At 45.1% G+C, this 18949-nt stretch overlaps 1 protein-coding gene across 4 annotated transcripts; it reads right to left on the bottom strand.

Annotated features, from left to right (window-relative positions):
- Positions 1-1169: 1169 nt before the first annotated feature.
- Positions 1170-17467, bottom strand: NEU3 (neuraminidase 3). Of its 4 annotated transcripts, XM_055423680.2 has the most exons (5): positions 17141-17467; positions 15786-15965; positions 13968-14103; positions 12822-13033; positions 1170-6073 (listed from the first exon to the last, which is right to left on the bottom strand). In XM_055423680.2, exons 3-5 carry the CDS (start codon positions 14047-14049, stop codon positions 4994-4996), a joined length of 1374 nt encoding a protein of 457 aa, XP_055279655.2. In that variant the 5' UTR covers positions 14050-14103; positions 15786-15965; positions 17141-17467; the 3' UTR covers positions 1170-4993. The 4 variants fall into 4 exon arrangements, with proteins under 4 accessions (XP_055279655.2, XP_088699317.1, XP_055279654.2 ...); XM_088843191.1 differs by lacking the exon at positions 13968-14103; XM_055423679.2 differs by lacking the exon at positions 15786-15965.
- Between the last annotated feature and the right edge of the window lie 1482 nt (positions 17468-18949).

The raw sequence follows: 18949 nt of genomic DNA, 5'->3' as shown, positions 1-18949 counted from the left end.
ATTTGTAACCTGGCATTTATGTTTAAGCCAGTTTAATCAAATTTGCCATTGTTTAAATATTCAAGAGGTTTTCAAGGTTTTACTGAATATGAGTTTAATAAATTGAGCACTAAAGTTTATACAGTAGTGCATGTTCCTCTCAAGCCCAGAGGTCCTTCAGACATTAAGCAACTAGAAGAACACACAAAAATAAAACAGATCACCAGATTTTTCAAATGATTATATAAACAATTTTTGTAAAACAATTTTAAGAAGTAAATTAGAAGTTCTCTGAACTTCATTTATTCTTTCATCTTTATATGACTACACGATGAAAGGCCCATTTAAAAGTTTTCCAATTTAAGAAAGCAGATTGACATATAGAAATATCTGGTGAAATTCAGCCAGTGCAAGACCAATGGAACAGTCTAAGTTAGAGCTGTCACCCCACTTCACTAAATATTTGTGGCCTCTCCAGCAACAATTTGAGAATAACCTCAAGGCTACTTTCAAAATAGAAAAAGATGTGTAATTACAGCATGGGGCTGGTGTCAGACAGGGCTGATTTGGTACACCCCAGTTCCTACACTTAATAACTGGCATGTAATATACAACCAGTTATATTAATCTCTGCCCTGCTTCCCTCAATAGGTAACTATGTTCAAAGGACAATGTGTAAAAGTGCAAAGGATTATTATTAGTAAGGATTTCTGAAAATTCTTACAGAACGCAACAAAGTGCCTCAAAACCCAGTTTTTGAGAGAAGTTGGCTACAAACTAGATAGATGTATTAGGATGATAATCACCTTAAAACAAAGTCAAAAACAGTAGCCATCAGAATTAAGCTCTTTATTCATCTTCCTTGTTTCAAAGAGTCATGGCAGTTCTTACAGTACAGAGAGCATTCCTGGCATGTGGTAACACAGAGCAAGGCACACTGGACAACACTGAGCCCCAGAGTCTCCCTGGAGGACTGACAGTTATAGAAAATCCAATCAGGGACACAGGAGAAATGCCAGTGAAATAAGAACCCCAAGTCAAGGCCTGGTTTTAGACTTGGGCTGGGATGCTGCGACATCCAGGTAGGAACCTGCTCAAGAGAGCAGCTCATTCCAAAGAAGGGCTGTGACTGGCCTGGGTGCAGCCCCTAGAGAAGATTCATTTAGGGTACGTATTCAGCAGGCTGAGCACATCAACCACAGAGGGACACAACATGCTCCTCCCGTGGGGAAACGTGTCTGGGCCTCTCAACTAGCTCCAGAAGGCCGAGTCTTTGACGCCTTTGTTCATTCAGCACAACTTTACCGCTGCCTATTCTGTGCCAGGCCCTGTGCTGGGTGCAGAGGACAAAGCGAGGCATCAGACACAGTCCTTACCATCAGGGAATTCAGAATATGCTAGCAATATCACAAAAATAAGTCATGATTCTAGGTAACAAGGATACAGGAAGGAAGCAAACTCGGTCCTCAAGGAGTTCACAGCCCAGCAAGGGCCTATGGGCAGCCCGTGCTAAGGGCCAAAGAGAGGCACATGCCATGTGCTCTGGCAGCACAGGAAGGATGACATGACAGCTGCTGGATGATACAGTGGGGAAAACTCACAGCTTCTTAGAGAAGAGTGAACAGCCTCAGTTGGCCAAAGTGGAAGGAATGGATCCTACTGCCTTGGGCGGGGGGCTGTGCAGCTGTGGGCCAGCCTCCACACGTCCCTCGGGCTACCCAACAGGGAGGGTGCAAAGTCGCTTATCTGTGGATGTGGCTGCATGATATCCTGTGGATATATAAGAGACTGGTGACCAGGAGAAACAGGTCCAAATAACAAGGGCCCAAGGTAAAGGTTAGGGCTTCCCTTGTAGCTGAGACAGTCAACAATCTGCTTGCAAGGCAGGAGGCTGGGTTAGATCCCTGGGTCGGAAAGATCCCCTGGAGAAGGGAATGGCAACCCACTCCAGTATTCCTGCCTGGAGAATTCCACGGACAGAGGAGCCTTATAGGTTATAGCCTATGGGGTCACAAAGAGTCAAACATGACTGAGCGACTAACACACACAAGGTAAAGGTTAGCAGCCTAGACTGAATAAACCAGGAGGCAGGGAGCATGAGCAGGACTGGCATAAGGGGGAGGTAGGGCTGGGTGTACACCAGCAGACGGAGGGGCCTACAGTGCCTTCCTGCAGTCCCAGTGGTGGGTCATCTGTGCTCGATGGGTCAATCCCGAGGGGCCAAGGATGGGAGCAGGGCCTCTCAGGTCAAAGACCACAGCCTAGCCAGTCCTCTCTTCATGGCACCTAGTCTGCTTTTCTCTTTTCTTCACAGCTGCCTTCACCTGCTCTATCTTTCCCATTCTCCCAACCCAACTGTGGCTGAAATGGGTTCAGTTAGGAGACAGGTATCACGGTATAGGTCCCAGGGCTCTGAAGACCTTGGGTAACTGACACTACAGCTGTTTTGGATGGTCACCTGGCACAGAGACAAGCTTCAGTTTACAGGGTTGGGTTAGAACCTGTCTGCAGCTCAACCTGTGCAGGCCTCTTTCCCTCCCACACATTTTGTGGAACAGCTCTGGTCTGTTGTCATTTCTTCTTCACAGCAGCCACCACCTGCACCATCTCTCCAGCCTGGGCTTCCTGTGCGTACCCCTTTCTCTCCCTTCCTAGAGGTGTCAGGACTTCTCTCTGCTGTGCTTGTCCTTCACAGCTGCCATCACCCCTCTGTTCTGCTCTCTAATCCTCATTGTGGATTACCCCTGTGCCCAACCCTCTTTTCCTGCTATTATTGAAATATGCTCAGACCCCCCTCACCTATTAAAGAGTTTCACTGCTAGTCACCGAGGAGAAGCAAACCTGAAGCAAAGGGGAAGGAGAAAGGGGAGGGTACTTTAAAGATGGGTGAGACTTCTCATGAGGACTGGGCATCTGTGGTCCACCTTGGCATGTGACTGAGCTCCCTTCCTTGACTCCCTTCTTGGATGGTCCCAAAGAAGTCCTTGTATTCTCATTTTCTCCATCCTTTAATTCTGGTTTTAGAACCTAGCCATCTTCTCTATTCCTATCAATTTGGGGTATGGTGCTCAGGAAAGCTTTGCTGAACAGGACAGTAGTTTCTACAGTCAGGAGGGGCTGCCCTTTCAATCCTCCCCTCCCCAGTTCCTCCCTGTACCACCGATGCTGCCTGCTCTGAAATCACAGCCTCTGCGACTTGCCAAAGTTCAGCTCAGTTCAGTCGCTCAGTCGTGTCCGACTCTCCGCGACCCCATGAATCACAGCACGCCAGGCCTCCCTGTCCATCACCAACTCCCGGAGTACACTCAAACTCATGTCCACAGAGTCGGTGATGCCATCCAGCCATCTCATTCTCCGTCGTCCCCTTCTCCTCCCGCCCCCAACCTTTCCCAGCATCAGAGTCTTTTCCAGTGAGTCAACTCGTCGCATGAGGTGGCCAAAGTATTAGAGTTTCAGCTTTAGCATCAGTCCTTCTAATGAACACCCAGGATTGATCTCCTTTAGAATGGACTGGTTGGATCTCCTTGCAGTATAAGGGACTCTCTAGAGTCTTCTCCAACACCACAGTTCAAAAGCATCAATTCTTCGGCGATCAGCTTTCTTCTCACTCAGCACCAAATATATTTACCTGCTGCCTGTTTAAGTCATTATCCTCCCAAAATAGGGACAAAAAAGGTATCTCTCATGACAGAGTATCTGTCACAGTAACGGGTTTATGGGGGAAATGATCTAAAATAAGAGGAACCATCTGCTATCATCTGAGAACCAGCAATGTCAAAGTTTGTCCCAAATCTATTAGATAAAGAAGCATCTCTACTTCACTAATAGTACAGATGGTCCAAATTTCAGAGGTCCGAACAAATATGCTTGATTCAGAGGTTTGTGAGTCCAGAGACCTGAATGGTGACAACCATCTCCATTAAAGGAGAAGGCTGAGTGAAGACAACATTCTGAGAAAAGCAAACAGCAGCTTGGACAAGTTCTGGGGCAGATGACTCCAGGCACAATTAAGATACAATTAAAATAATGTCATCAACAGCTACTATCACTCCCACTTAGAGCCCAACATCTTTAAACTATCCCTCAGCTACATTTATTTTCTTGAATTTTATCTCTCTTCTAGCCCCCTAAACTGTGAACTCCTTGAGAGCAGCGATAGCGGGAAGTTTTGTCCGATGCTTTGAAGTCCTAACCCATGTTCATTTCTCATCAAGAACTATCCTAATAAATGAATTTCAAGTTCATCTCTCATAGGAGTCATGCCATCAGAAACATTAAGTACCATTACTAAAGATCACTGACATTGAGCAGTTCACTTTCTCCTTCAGAGGTAATGCTTTCTGGACAAGGAAGGAAAGGTTGAGCAGAGCTGCAAAGCTGGAGAAGGTAAGTGACCTATAATTCTGCTGCTTGGCCCGATTCCTCTAGAACAATGAGTCTGTAGAGCTTCGTGCATGATCAGAAGGATGTAAGTGTTTTTGTTATTAAAAACAAAACAGTCCACCCACATCTTCCTCTGTGCTATGACACCTGCTTGTAACCTCATACTTGGATGAGTGGCAAGTCATTTGAAAAGCTGAGCCTTCTGACTTTGACTTTAAGAGTCCTATATACAGCCAGGACTTGCTAATCAGGGAGCATGCAGGCACACTGCCTTTCCTAGGGATGGGAAGAAGAGAAATCACAGACCCAACCCTCTCATTTTACAGATGGAGACCTGAGACCCAGAGAGTACAGGTGACATGTCCAAGGTCCCAAAGCAAGCCAGTGGAAGAGCCAAGATGACATGGTAAGTCTCTCAACTCTCCATTCAGTGCCCTTTCGAATGCAGTAGCTATGGCAAGATGTTCATTTTGCTCTTTGGAGAATGAAAAGTGAAAACAGGTAGGGAGCAGAATATAAGGTGTTTTGTTTCTCTGCAGACTTCAGTAACCTCTGTTATCCTGGCCTCCACTGTCCTGGCTGTGACTGCCTTCTACGGTAGCCTTCTATGCAAAGTTGGGTCCTAAGCCAATTACTTTTTACTTGGCTCAGAGTTCCTACCAGGGGTGGAGCAGTCCCCGTGCACGTGGCTCAGGATCTCTTGGTCTGTAAACAGGCGGAAGGCAATCTGCTCACACTCCTGCTTGGTCCCACATTCAAACAAACACCCAAACAAGCCCTCATTCTCCAGAGCAGCCAAATCAGAGTACCCACAGGGCCCGCAATGCAAGATCCAGGGGCGGGACCAGCAGGCAGCCTCCAAGGGGCTCTGGTTGAGGTAGATGCCTAGGTCGACCCTCCGTTTCTTATTGGTTGGGTGTGAGTACAAGAGCCATGATTCTGACAGGGTTCCAGCTTCTGGCTCTGGCCTCACTGAGCTGCACAGCAGAGGACTCTGCTGAATGGCAGGTCCATCTTTGCCAGCAAGGTCCTGGCACCCACCTGGGATCTCCAGGGGCCGGAAACTCACCACACTGCCTTGGCAGCCATGAGGGGGCTCACAGAGCTGATGGCTCAGGACTGGTTTCTGAAAGCATTCACCATGGTCAGTGCTGAGGGCCTCTGCCCGGCACCTGTTTGGTGTCCGGGCACTGCAATACAGCACAGGGTGGCCGGCCTTCCCAACCACCTCTGCCACTTCACATTCCACTGTCACCATGGGCTTGATAAGCCTGCCATGGTGCCATGTGGCTCCTAGGTCATCACTATAGATCATCAGGGAATGAGGCCTAGCTTTATATGGCAGCCGAAAGCAAAAGAACCAGAATGGGATGTAGTAGGCATATGCAGGGATGATGAGCCTCCCCGACTGCAGCTGGATGCCGTGACCTGGGCCCACAGCGAAAGTGGCCCAGTGTGTCACCTCTGGGCCAATGACCTCCTCAGTCAGGTCCCTCACCTCGCTCCATGAACAGCCAGCATCCCGGCTGCATATGAAGCAGAGGCGTGCAGCATTCCTGCCTGACATAATCTGTTGACGCTCGGTGACGTGGCCTTGCACACAGATGAAGAACAGGTACACACAGCCACTCTTCCTCTCCCACACAGGACAGGGGTTCATGGTCCGGTGTCCAGGTAACGTGGCTTTCATCAGGGACTTCAGGGGTTCCCACTAGATGAGGGGAAGGGAGAAAGCAGGAGTGAAAGACTCATAGGAAGACATGAGGCTTGTTAAAAGCATTAGTACTTCTCAGTTCAGTTCAAAAGCACTAGTACTTCTCAGTTCAGTTCAGTCACTCAGTCGTATCCAACTCTTTGCAATCCCATGACTGTAGCATGTTAGGCTTCCCTGTCCATCACCAACTCACAGACATTGCTCAAACTCATATCTATCGAGTCAGTGATGCCATTCAACCATCTCATCCTGTTGCCCCCTCCTCCTGTCTTCCATCTTTCCCAGCATCAGGGTCTTTCCCAATGAGTCAGATCTTCGTATCAGGTGGCTAAAGTATTGGAGCTTCAGCTTCAGCATCAGTCCTCGCAATGAATATTCAGGACTGATTTCCTTTAGAATTGACTAGTTTGATCTCCTTGCATCCCAAGGGACTCTCAAGAGTCTTCTTCAACACCACAGTTCAAAAGCATCAATTCTTCACTGCTCAGCCTTCTTTATGGTCCAGCTTTCACATCCATACAATGACTACTAGAAAAACCGTAACTTTGACAAGGCGAACCTTTGTCGGCAAAGTAATGTCTGCTTTTTAATAGGCTGTCTTGGTTTGTCATAGCTTTTCTTCTATGCTCCTCTATTCAAGGAGCAAGCATCTCTTAATTTCAAGGCTTCAGTCACTATCTGTAGCGAGTCCAAGAAAATAAAGTCTGTCACCGTTTCCATTGTTTCCCATCTATTTGCCATGAAGTGATGGGACCAGATGCCATGATTTTAGTTTTTCGAATGCTGAGCTTGAAGCCAGCTTTTTCACTCTCCTCTTTCATTTTCATCAAGAGGCTCTTTAGTTCCTCTTCACTTTCTGCCGTAAGGGTGGTGTCATCTGCATATCTGGAAGTTAATGATATTTCTCCCAGAAATCCTGATTCCAGCTTGTGCTTCATCCAGCCTTGCACTTCTCATGATGTACTCTGCATATAAGTTAAATAAGCAGGGTGACAATATACAGCCTTGACGTACTCCTTTCCCAATCTGAAACCAGATTGTTCTTCCATGTCCGGTTCTAACTGTTGCTTCTTGACCTACATACAGATTTCTCAGGAGGCAGGTCAGGTGGTCTAGTATTCCCATCTCTTGAAGAATTTTCCACACCTTGTTGTGATTTACACAGTCAAAGGCTTTGGCGTAATCAACGGAGCAGAAGTAGACGTTTTTCTGGAACTCTCTTCCTTTTCCCATGATCCAATGGAAGTTTGCAATTTGATCTCTGGTTCCTTTGCCTTTTCTAGATCCATCTTGAACATATGGAAGTTCATGGTTCACGTACTGTTGATGCCTGGCTTGGAGAATTTTGAGCATTACTTTGCTAGCGTGTGAGATGAGTACAATTTGCAGTAGTTTGAACGTTCCTTCGCATTGCCTTTCTTTGGGATTGGAATGAAAACTGACCTTTTCCAGTCCTGTGGCCACTGCTGAGTTTTCCAAATTGGCTGGCATATTGAATGCAGCACTTGCACAGCATCATCTTTTAGCATTTGAAATAGCTCAGCTGGAATTCCATCACCTCCACTAGCTTTGTTCGTAGTGATGCTTCCTAAGGCCCATTTGACTTCGTATTCCAAGTTGTCTGGCTCTAGGTGAGTGATGACACCATCGTGGTTATCTGGGTCATGAAGATCTCTTTTTTACAGTTCTTTTGTGTATTCTTGCCACCTCTTCTTACTATCTTCTGCTTCTGTTAGGTCCATACCATTTCTGTCCTTTGTCGTGCCCATCTTTGCATGAAATGTTCCCTTGGTATTTCGAATTTTCTTGAAGAGATCTCTAGTCTTTCCCATTCTATTGTTTTCTTCTATTTCTTTGCATTGATCACTGAGGAAGGCTTTCTTATCTCTCCTTGCTATTCTTTGGAACTCTGCATTCAAATGGGTATGTCTTTCCTCTTCTCCTTTGCCTTTTGCTTCTCCTTTCTCAGCTATTTGTAAGGCGTCCTCAGACAACCATTTTGCCTTTTTACATTTCTTTGTCTTGGGGATGGTCTTGATCACTGCCTCCTGTACAATGTCACTAACTCCGTCCACAGTCCTTCAGGCACTCTATCAGATCTAATTCCTTGAATCTATTTGTCACTTCCACTGTATAACCGTAAGGGATTTGACTTAGGTCATACCTGAATGGTCTAGTGGTTTTCCCTACTTTCTTTAGGTTTGAATTTGGCAATAAGGAGTTCAGGATCTGTGCCACAGTCAGTTCTGTTCTTGTTTTTGCTGACTGTATAGAACTTCTTCATCTTTGGCTGTAAAGAATATAATCAATCTGATTTCAGTATTGACCATCTGGTGATGTCTTTGTGTAGAGTCATCTCTTATGTTGTTGAAAAAGGGTGTTTGTTATGACCAGTGCGTTCTCTTGGCAAAACTCTGTTTAGCCTTTGCCCTGCTTCATCTTGTATTCCAAAATCAAACTTGCCTGTTACTCCAGGTATCTCTTGATTGTATCTCTACTTTTGAATTCCAGTCCCCTATGATGGAAAGGGCATCTTTTTTGGGTGTTAGTTCTAGAAGGTCTTTTAGGTCTTTATAGAACCATTCAACTTCAGCTTCTTCGGCATTAGTGGTAACAGCACAGACTTGGATTACATGATATTGAACGGTTTGCCTTGGAAACAAACAGAGATCATTCTGTCATTTTTGAGACTGCACCCAAGTACTGCATTTTGGACTCTTTTGTGACTCTGAGGGCTACTCCATTTCCTTGAAGGGATTCTTGCCCACACTGGTAACGGTCATCTGAATTAAATTTGCCCATTCCAGTTCAAAATGTCAATTTTGAATTCCTAAAATGTCAATGTTCATTCTTGCCATCTCCTGTTTGACCACTTCCAATTTACCTTGATTCATGGACCTAACATTCCAGGTTCCTATGCAATACTGTTCTTTACAGCATTGGACTTTATTTTTATCACCAGTCACATCCACAACTGGGCACTGCTTTCACTTTGGCTCAGCCTCTTCATTCTTTCTGGAGCTATTTCTCCACTCCTCTCCAATAGCATATTGGGCACCTACTGACCTGGGAAGTTCATCTTTCAATGTCATATCTTTTTGCCTTTTCATAGGGTTCTCAAGGCAAGAATACTGAAGTGGTTTGTCATTCCCTTCTCCAGTGGACCACGTTTTGTCAGAACTCTCCACCATGACCCGTCCATCTTGGGTGGCCCTACATGGCATGGCTCATAGTTTCATTGAGTTATATAAAGCTGTGATCCATGTGATCAGTTTGATTAGTTTTCTGTGACTGTGGTTTTCATTCTCTCTGCCCTCTGATGGATAAGGATTGTCCATTTAGTCAAAGCTATGGTTTTTCCATTAGTCAAATATGGACTTCAGAGTTGGACCATAAAGAAGGCTGAGCACTGAGGAATTGATGTTTTTGAACTGTGGTACTGGAGAAGACACTTGAGAGTTCCTTGAGTAGCATGGAGATCAAACCAGTCAATCCTAAAGGAAATCAACAAGGAGATCAAACCAGTCAATCATAAAGGAAATCAACCATAAATATTCATTGGAAGGACTGATGCTAAAGCTCCAATACTTTGTCCACCTGATGCAAACAGCCAACTCACTGGAAAAGACCCTGATGCTGAGAGAGACTGAAGGCTGGAGGAGAAGGGGGTGACAGAAGATGAGATGAATGGATGGCATCATCAACTCAATAGACGTAATTCTGAGCAAACTCTGGGAGATAATGAAGGAGAGGGAAGCCTGACATGCTGCAGCCCATGGGGTCACAAAGAGTTGTACATGACTGAGTGACTGAACAGCAACAACCATCACATAACTCAGCAATTCAACTTCTAGGTCTGTACAAAAAATAATTGAAAGAACAGTCTTGAAGAGACATTTACATGCACCTTGTTCCATAGCAGCATTATTCACAATAACCAAAAGGTGGGAGCAACTCAAGTGTCCACCAGCCGATGAGTGGATAAGATGAAAGGGATGAATGGCTACACAAACTGGATAAATGAAATAAAAGATTAACATACAATAGATTATTATTCAGCCTTTAAAAAGAAATCCTGATATATTCTACAATATCCTGGATGAACTTTGAGGCTATTACCCTGTGAAATAAGTCAATCATAGAAAGACAAAATACTGCATGATTCCACTTATATGAAACATTTAAAGTAAACAAACCCACAGAAACAAAGTACAGTATTAATCCCTAGGGGATTGGGGAGGGGGAAATTAGTTGTTGTTCCGTGAGTATAAAGTTACAGTTATGCACTAATGAATAAATTCTAGAGACCTGTTACACAACAATGTAACACAGTTAACAATACCATAATGTATACTTCAAATGGTTATGATGGAGGGATTTCCCTGGTGGTCCAGTGGCCAAGACTCCTAGCTCCCAATGCAGGGGTCCTGGGTTTGATCCCTGGTCAGGGAACTAGATCCCACGTGCCACAACTAGTAGTTTGCATGTTACAACTAAAGATGCCACCTGCCGCAACTAAGACCCTGTATGGTCAAATGAAAAATGATTATAATGGAAAGTTTTACATTAGGTCCATATTACCATAATTAAAAATGTTTTTAACATAACAAAAAAATCCGAAAAGGTCTTGAAGGTTTTAGCTGACCATCTATTTAACATTTAAGCAGCTACCAAAAGATAAATGCTACTTTACCGTAGGCTGCATTAAAAGGATACCAGATGGGATAGCCACCTCACTGCTGAGCTGGTCAATCTATCCTTGGGGTCATAAGTTCAGTTATGAGTACTGTACTTTGCAAAAGACACTGATCTCCCACACAAGGTCCCAAGGACTGTAATCACAGTTTTCAAAGGACCAGAAATCAAGTCAAGACTGTGGCCTAAGGAGCTGCTAAAAGATAGAAGACCTGGAGGGTGTGGATACTGCTTTCAGATACATCAAAGAGCAGTTCTCCACAAAAGGGACTTTATAATGTACAGATGGATTTCCCCATAAAGCATAACAAGACCAACAAGTAATTACAGCCAAGTACAGAGGATCTCATTTCAAAAAATAAGTTAACAGTTGCCACAGGATTAAGTTCCTCATTTGAGGAGTTGTGTAAGTAGATCCTTAATAGAAGATGACTAATGTTGAGTTCCTGCTATGGAACTGCTATCATTAATTATATTTCACAGACAATGAAACAGAGAAGAGCCAAGTATTCATGGTTACAGTCAATAAATGATAGGTCTCGCCTGACTCCAAAGCCATGCTCTCAACTAAGCTATTAGTAGCAACCAATGGAATAAAGAAGATTTCTATACTGGAAAAGAAGCTGGGTTATCAGTCCAATTCTTCCAATTTTAAGATTCTATAATTAAGTAAATGAGAGAATGAATGAATGTGAATAAAACAAAGTGAAGAGAGAATGAGTTAAAGTGGACACATTTGTGACTGGATGTGACTACTGGACAGTGAGGTTATGTAACAGGTATGGTCTGATAAAAAAACTTAACTGCCCAACCGTCTGTGGCAAAAAGCAGAGCAACATAACCACAAGTACTGCCTGTCCTGGAGCAAACAAAAGAGCTAGAACTCCAAGTTGGGCTGAAGGACACCAGTGATATAAGCAGAGGATCAACCCTTGGAGGCCATAAGAAAGACACATGATAAGGTGTAAGAGCAGGGAATGGAAATCCCCTAAAGTTAAAAAACTTCCCCAAGGGGAAATGTGAGTAAGGCATCAAAAGCAGCCAGGGCTTGCTTATAAGGCCCACCTTCAGCAGAACAGCATTTGCACTATAAGAGCAAAGCAAAGCATCCCTAAAGACATGAAGTTTTAAAGGTGAGATTTCTGAGAGTAGAAAAAACAGGGCAGGTTAAGCAGATTAAAATACCTCATAAAAATATATGTATGATTATGTGTGTATTTATTCAAATTCACTGTCTCACTTGATCCTCACTTCAGCCATCTCTGAGAGATAAAAGTCAACAATAACAAAAATGGGTTCTAAAATAACCCTGTAGTTCACAGGCCCAAGTGCAGTACCTATTCTCTCCCCCATTAAAAACACAGTAAAAATGTGCTACCTAGGGACAAGGGCACCAACCCCAGTTCTCCATTTAAGTGTGTGCCTAAGGCAAGTCACTTTACTTCTTATAAAATGGGGATAATATGTACCTCACATAAAGCATGGAGGAAAATGAGGAAAGGGAAGGGGGCCAGAATACGGATGTTGTTTTCCTCCCCTGTGTCTTTCACTAGTTGTGGTCCTGAACAAGCTACCTACTTGTTGGAGCACCAGGATCCCTCATCAGGAAAACTGGACTAACAATGCTTACTGCTTTCAGTGACTTACGAGAATAAACGAGAATGTGAATGAAAAGCACACCACATGTTGGCTGAACTGACTACACAAATCATGGAGGCCTCTGTACAGAGACTGGGTTTGAAGCTTGCTTTTACTGCTTTTTTTATAGCTGTTTGACCTTGAGCAAATAGCAATCACTCTGAGCCTCAGTTTCCTCATCTGTAAAATGTGACTGACAACAGTTCCTATGTTACAGAGTGGCTGTGAATTTCAACATGCCCCTAGTAAACAGTAAGTATTCAATAAGGGAAAGCATTGCTTTTACTGCTTTTTCACCCCCTCAGCTCAGACACAAGGCTTTTCCTGAACTGATGAAAAAGGCACAGACTCTGACATGCTCTGAGCAATGCACAAAATGAGACCCAGGCTCAGATCTGGGCTAAGGAGTCACCTGTACTGAGTGCCCAGTCCTCAACCCTCGCCTCAGCACCAGGTGGAGAGCATCCTCATCCTTGCTCGAGGAGCGCTTCTCTGCAAAGGCCAGGAAGGTGTGGGCAGGGGGCACGTAGATCAGGGCTGGGATCCGGTAGGTGACCCCTCTCTTGTCCTCCTGCTGGAACAGAGGGCTGCTGAAGGAGCACGATGTCATTTCTTCCATGACCTCTGCAAGGATAGGAGGGAGCTCAGTGTGTGTCCACATCCAAAGGCTCGCTCAGACACAAGTTCTGCTCTATCATTTCACTTCTGGAGGTCACAGGAAGGCAAAGGTGTACTCATACATTTATTTTTTTTTTATACAAAAGTAACATCATGATCTCAACAGCACAAAGCAAGCAATATGCATTCTCATTTAACAAGTCTATACTCTAGGCTCTGTGGGAATCCTGTGCAGCCTGTGTCAGGTGTCTCTCCAGAGAGATTCTGTATGTGCTTCTGCGGAGCATTCAGAGGCATTACCAGCCCAGATGGTTCCTAACAGTCAATTTCCTGGCTTGGAGTTTTTAGGCAATTCAGGCAATATAAGTATAAACCCAAATCCATACGAGAGAATGCCTGTGGTTCAGAATTCTCCGGGCAAACTTTTCCCTTCTCTTTGAGCCTACAATAAGAAGCAATCTTCTTTGTCATCTCTGTCAGTAGTAAGATTTCTTTTTTCCTACTCCACTAGATCAGAGGATATAGATTTTCAAGGTACCTGGCTTCATGCAGGGATCTCAGTTCCAACCAGAGTCTAACACAGGTGGACCTACAGTTTCATTCACTGTAACAGCAGGTATATTAAAGCTCAAGCTTTGAGGTAAGCAAGACCAGCAAACATCTAGGGCAGCTGTCATCACGTAAAGGGGCTAACTTCTCCAGTTTTCAGTTTACTCTTGGTTTTTAGGCCCCTGGGGATTTCTCTTACTTTCTTGGAAATTCAACTATAAAAGGCTTTATTATACTTATCCACCATTTTACAGGTTAGCTAGCTTGCTATAATGCTGAAAATGGAGATCTCTAGGTACATTTCTCAGGTGTTCAACTTCTCAGAGGCCACAAAATGGAATCAAGCCAGACAGATAGAATCAAGCTTAAGAATTATTATTTTTTCTCTCACCACTTGTTGTCCAAGTCCTGTCTTCCAAATCATTTGTAAAAATGATCAGGTTGTAAGAATGAGACCACAAGGCCTTCTTCATTTATTTAATAAATATTTCTGAGTGCCCACTCGAAGTCAGGCCATAAGGTAGGTGCTGAGGAGACAGAAAGGGATCAGAGGTCCCTGCCGACATCCAGGTGAGGGGAACAGACATACAGACATTGACAATTACAATACCATGTAGTAATTGCTACTTTAAGAGGTCAACATGAGAGCGTGCAGGAAAACAGAAAAAAAAAGCAACTGTCCAGATCAAGGTAGCAGTGGAGTTTTGAAGAGCTAATAAGTCAAGTGATCCCCTGTTTCATATCCTTATACTCTGGGCCTGGGGCATTCAGATAGGCACACACCTCACTTCCTCACTTTCTTCAGCTCTACTCAAACATCATCCAATCAGTGAGGCCTTCCCTGACAACTCCCTTGTCCCTCTCTAACCCCCTTCCCTGCTCTGTTCTCCATGCCACCTATCATCACCCATATGTTACACTATGTAATATGCCCTACAGAATAGAAGTTCCATAAAGGGCATGGACATGAATGGGTGAGTTGGATCTTAAAAGGCTGAACAGTGGGTTAGACAACTGAAGGGCAAAAAGGAGAAGAGGGGAGGGAGTGGATATGAAAAGCCTAAAGATCACAGAAGCAAACTGTGAGCTGTGGGGACTGAGTAATCCAGTATGACTACAGTGGAGCACAAAAGCTGGGAACAAAGAGGGAACTGAAGCGGTCAGGTGAGGGCAAATCCTGGGAGGCTTCAATATCATATTAAGCTGTTTATCCCATGGGTAGGGAGCCACTCAACAGGTTTTGGCAGATGAATGCCAAGATCAAGTACACATTTCAGACCACTCCCTCAGGTAGCCTTCTGGACAATGAACTGAAGTGGAAAGTTGCACTGCTTTGGGCTACAGGTTCCTAGTGTCAGTCAAGACAAGTTTGTCATTCACAGCATGTGAGTGATTTATTTAGCATGTGAATTCACTCAGCATGTGAATAATTTATTTCACTGGTTTCTAACCTCAAGTGAGAAGAATCACAGCTCACTATCCAAAAGGATGGGGAGGTGGCCTCCTAAGTCCAGAAGAAAAACCTCCCCGCACTCCAATTCTGGGTTCTCAACTGTCTTCCTCACACCATACTTGAGCACACCTCTCTCTTAATTCAGGTTCTCCTGCCAGAGGGTCAGGCTGTGTAATGGTTTAGAAAATAAGGTTTGGGCCAAGCCAGGACTACATGAACCTGAGCATGTAATTTAATTGCTGGACCCTCATTTATAAAATTCAGTAAAATGGCAGAAAGAATTGAGGTAAAAAGTGTAAATGGCTGTTACAGGGCCCATGACACAGTATGAGCTCAATATATGACAGCTGTTATTTTTGGACTGTCAATCACTACATGTTCTAGTGTTACTCCTTGAAACCTGTGGAGCAGGAGGAAGACAACAGCCACAATTACAACTACCCTTCTTTAAAGTATTTAAACCCCTCTGTGCCTCTGGGAGAGATCACATTTTAAACTCTTATAAGGATATGAGTTAATATCAACAGCCAACACAAGATTACTGGTCAACATCAAAACAGAATGTGTCTGGGTGATAAGAATAAAGCAAAGAACAAGCACAGGAATGGGCAAGGAGGACCAGGAAAAAAGAAAGGACAGGGAGTGGATAGAACACATAAGAAGAAGCACAAGTTCTTACTGTGTGACCTTGCACTAGTCACTTAATCCAGGTCTTGGATTCCTTGCTTATAAAATGTGGATGACAATAATACTTACCTAAGATGACTGAGTTGGAGAAGACTCTTGAGAGTCCCTTATACTGCAAGGAGATCCAACCAGTCCATTCTAAAGGAGATCAATCCTGGATGTTCACTGGAAGGACTGATGCTAAAGCTGAAACTGCAATACTTTGGCTACCTCATGCGACGAGTTGACTCACTGGAAAAGACTCTGATGCTGGGAAAGGTTGGGGGCGGGAGGAGAAGGGGACGACGGAGAATGAGATGGCTGGATGGCATCACCGACTCTGTGGACATGAGTTTGAGTGTACTCCGGGATTTGGTGATGGACAGGGAGGCCTGGCGTGCTGTGATTCATGGGGTCGCGGAGAGTCGGACACAACTGAGCGACTGAACTGAACTGAACTGAAGATGACTAAATGAAGAACCACTCAAAAGTGCTTCATAAACTTAAGGCACTATGTAAGTAAAAATATAAATTCAGAAGTCTTCACTATTTCATTTATGGTTTTGCTATCACTGTAACAATTAGAGTCCCTATCACTGTTTACTCACTATGCTTATCATGTTGATGGCAATGGTAACACATGTGGTAGCTGTGGCATCAATACCCAAACTATTTCACACAAACCATGTGCCAGGAGTTAGGGACAGAGAAAAATCAGATATATTTCTTTTGCTTTTGAACTGTGCTTTGAACTGTGTGTTGGAGAAGACTCTCGAGAGTCCCTTGGACTGCAAGGAGATCCAACCAGTCAATCCTAAAGGAAATCAGTCCTGAATATTCATTGTAAGGACTAATGCTGAAGCTGAAATTCCAATACTTTGGCCACCTGATGCAAAAAACTGACTCACTGGAAAAGACCCTGATGCTGGGAAAGATTGAAGGCGGGAGAAAAAGTCAGACACGACTGAGCGACTGAGCTAAACTGAACAACTAATACTTAAGGAGCACTCATCATATATATGTTAGGTCTTTGAAGATCCTATGGTCCAAACTCCTCTCATGGTACACAATGGGATTCTCAGACCCACAGAGGGGAATAAACTCCTCTAAGGCCACTCAATGAGTCAGTAACAAAACCTGGACCAAGGCCCAGGACTTATGCAAGTTTTAGTTCTGGGCTCTATGAAGCCTGTAGACCCTCTCCAGTAAGAAGAGTTTTCCCAGTCTCAGTTCCCTTCCATCTCAAAACAAGTTAGGCTTCCGTCGAAGCCTTCTCAGAGCTAGCCAAGAATACCTTCTGGCTGTGTCTGAGAGATTAGCCCACTGGGGTGTCTCTGACCCAATAGACTGGATTTCCTAAACCCAAAGAGTGCTGCCGAACCTGTCAGCAACAGTCACTGCGCCTCACGTTTTGGGAGGCCCTCCAGTCTTCCAGCCACACTCACCTGCGCGGAACCCCGGCTCCTCCATCTCTCTCGGGCTGATCTGGGCGCTGGGTCAAGCACTCACGTCTCCGACACTGAAGCCCTAGGGAATGATCAAGCCCGGGGAGACGTGGGCAGGAGAGAAACTGCGGACGTGGACACAAACCAGGAAAAGTGAAGAAACACGGCGACAGAGACTTCGAGAGGCTAGCGGCGGGGCTAACAGATCCGGGAAGCCGAGAAGAGCTGGTAGGAGAGCAAGCCCAGGAAGCTCGGAAGCCGCAACCCGCCGGCGGTTGGGACCGGCAGTTGGCTGCGGCCTGGAGTCAGCCCCGCCCCCTTGGGTCCGGCGCAGCCGAGGCCCCGCCCCTCTGCTTCCCCCGCCCATTCCCTTAGCGGTCCAATCTGGTTCATTCCTCCTCTTTCTAGCCCCCCAGTTCCGGCCCAGCGGAGGCTTGGAACTTGCCCCTCCCTCTCTTAGCACCCGACACCACCCGCTGCAACTCAGGCGCAACTTCAATCTCCACATGGCACACAGCTCCCTGGCTACGACCCTCACCCTTGCACTCCGCCCACGTCCGTCTTCAGTCCCTTTCCCCCACGCCCTCCCCTATTGGTTGCCGGTCTGTTGATAGGCATCACCGCCTAAAACTTCCCTGGACAACTTGAGAGTCGAGCGAGAAAGTTCCGGATCTCAAAGGGGACGCCACTAAAAGGTCCAGCAGTCCAGAGCATCCGGCAACCGACTCTTGCTGCTGCTGTCACTTCAGCCGTGTCCGACTCTGTGCGACCCCATAGACGGCAGCCCACCAGGCTCCTCCGTCCCTGGGATTATCCAGGCAAGAACACTGGAGTGGGTTGCTATTTCCTTCTCCAATGCATGAAAGTGAAGTCGCTCAGTCGTGTCCGACCCTCAGCGACCCCATGGACTGCAGCCTTCTAGGCTCCTCTGTCCATGGGATTTTCCAGGCAAGAGTACTGGAGTGGGGTGCCATTGCCTTCTCTATTTATATTGTATGTATGTATGTATGTGTGTGTGTGTGTATGTACATATATTTTGAGTAATTGATAGTAGATTACAACTGCTGAACAAGTTAAAAGCCCACGTGTCCTTGTAGATACGCACAATTGAATAGGGAAGAAAGGACATCTCTTCCTATACTAAGATTCTAATTAATGAATGTAGACCATGCACAAACTGTTTGAACTCTGTATGGTTTATGCTAAATACCTGCTTTCCTTCTGAGAGTCTGGAATTTTGAAACATGCCAGGCAGAGAGTGTCCACGTAACCTGCCCCCAATAAAAACTATGGGTGCCGAGTTTCTAATGGGTAGGTTCTCTAGACAAGAGACTAGGCTCACATGCTGCTTTTGTGTTGCTGGGGAAAGTGTGCTTAGTGTGATCCCTCATGAGAGGCAGTGGGCATAAGAAAGCGTATGCAAGGATTTTTTCAGACTCAGCCTGCAGTCTTCTCTTATGATCTAGTGTGTGTCCTTATTACATTGCTGAAATCAATGTAAGCCCTGAGTACACCTCTATGCCTGGTCCTCTGAGTACTTCTGATGCTGAGCAGGGCCCTTTGGGGCTTCTAGGCATGGAAGTCTTCTTGTCCCCCATTTCTTATAAATAAGACTCCAGCCTCCATGGCCTGAGTTCCAAACGACAGAACTGTTATTAATTAAAGGTGGAACAGCCAGGAAACTACGTGAAGCAAGATTAAAGGGACCAAAGAGACTCATCAAGATTAGGAGATCAGACCACCTAAGACCCCGATAAAGAAAGCTGAGCGCAGAAGAATTGATGCTTTTGAACTGTGGTGTTGGAGAAG

The sequence above is a fragment of the Moschus berezovskii genome, chromosome 14 (genome assembly GCF_049115385.1).
Source record: "Moschus berezovskii isolate FMDL1 chromosome 14, NW_MosBer_1.0, whole genome shotgun sequence".
Taxonomy (NCBI): Eukaryota; Metazoa; Chordata; class Mammalia; order Artiodactyla; family Moschidae; genus Moschus; species Moschus berezovskii.
Note: the sequence above shows the minus strand (reverse complement) of the source record. Positions and strands in the feature narration are given on the sequence as shown.

Bases quoted from the DNA above. Each gene is read 5' to 3' on its own strand.
- NEU3 (XM_055423680.2), bottom strand. From the start codon at position 14,049: ATGAAGAAGGCCTTGTGGTCTCATTCTTACAACCTGATCATTTTTACA. The intron at 13,034-13,967 runs GTGAGAGAAAAA...CTATCCTTGCAG, and splicing joins CAGGACTTGGACAACAAGTG to AGGTCATGGAAGAAATGACA. The intron at 6,074-12,821 runs GTGACTCCTTAG...CCCCTCATCTAG, and splicing joins GGACTGGGCACTCAGTACAG to TGGGAACCCCTGAAGTCCCT.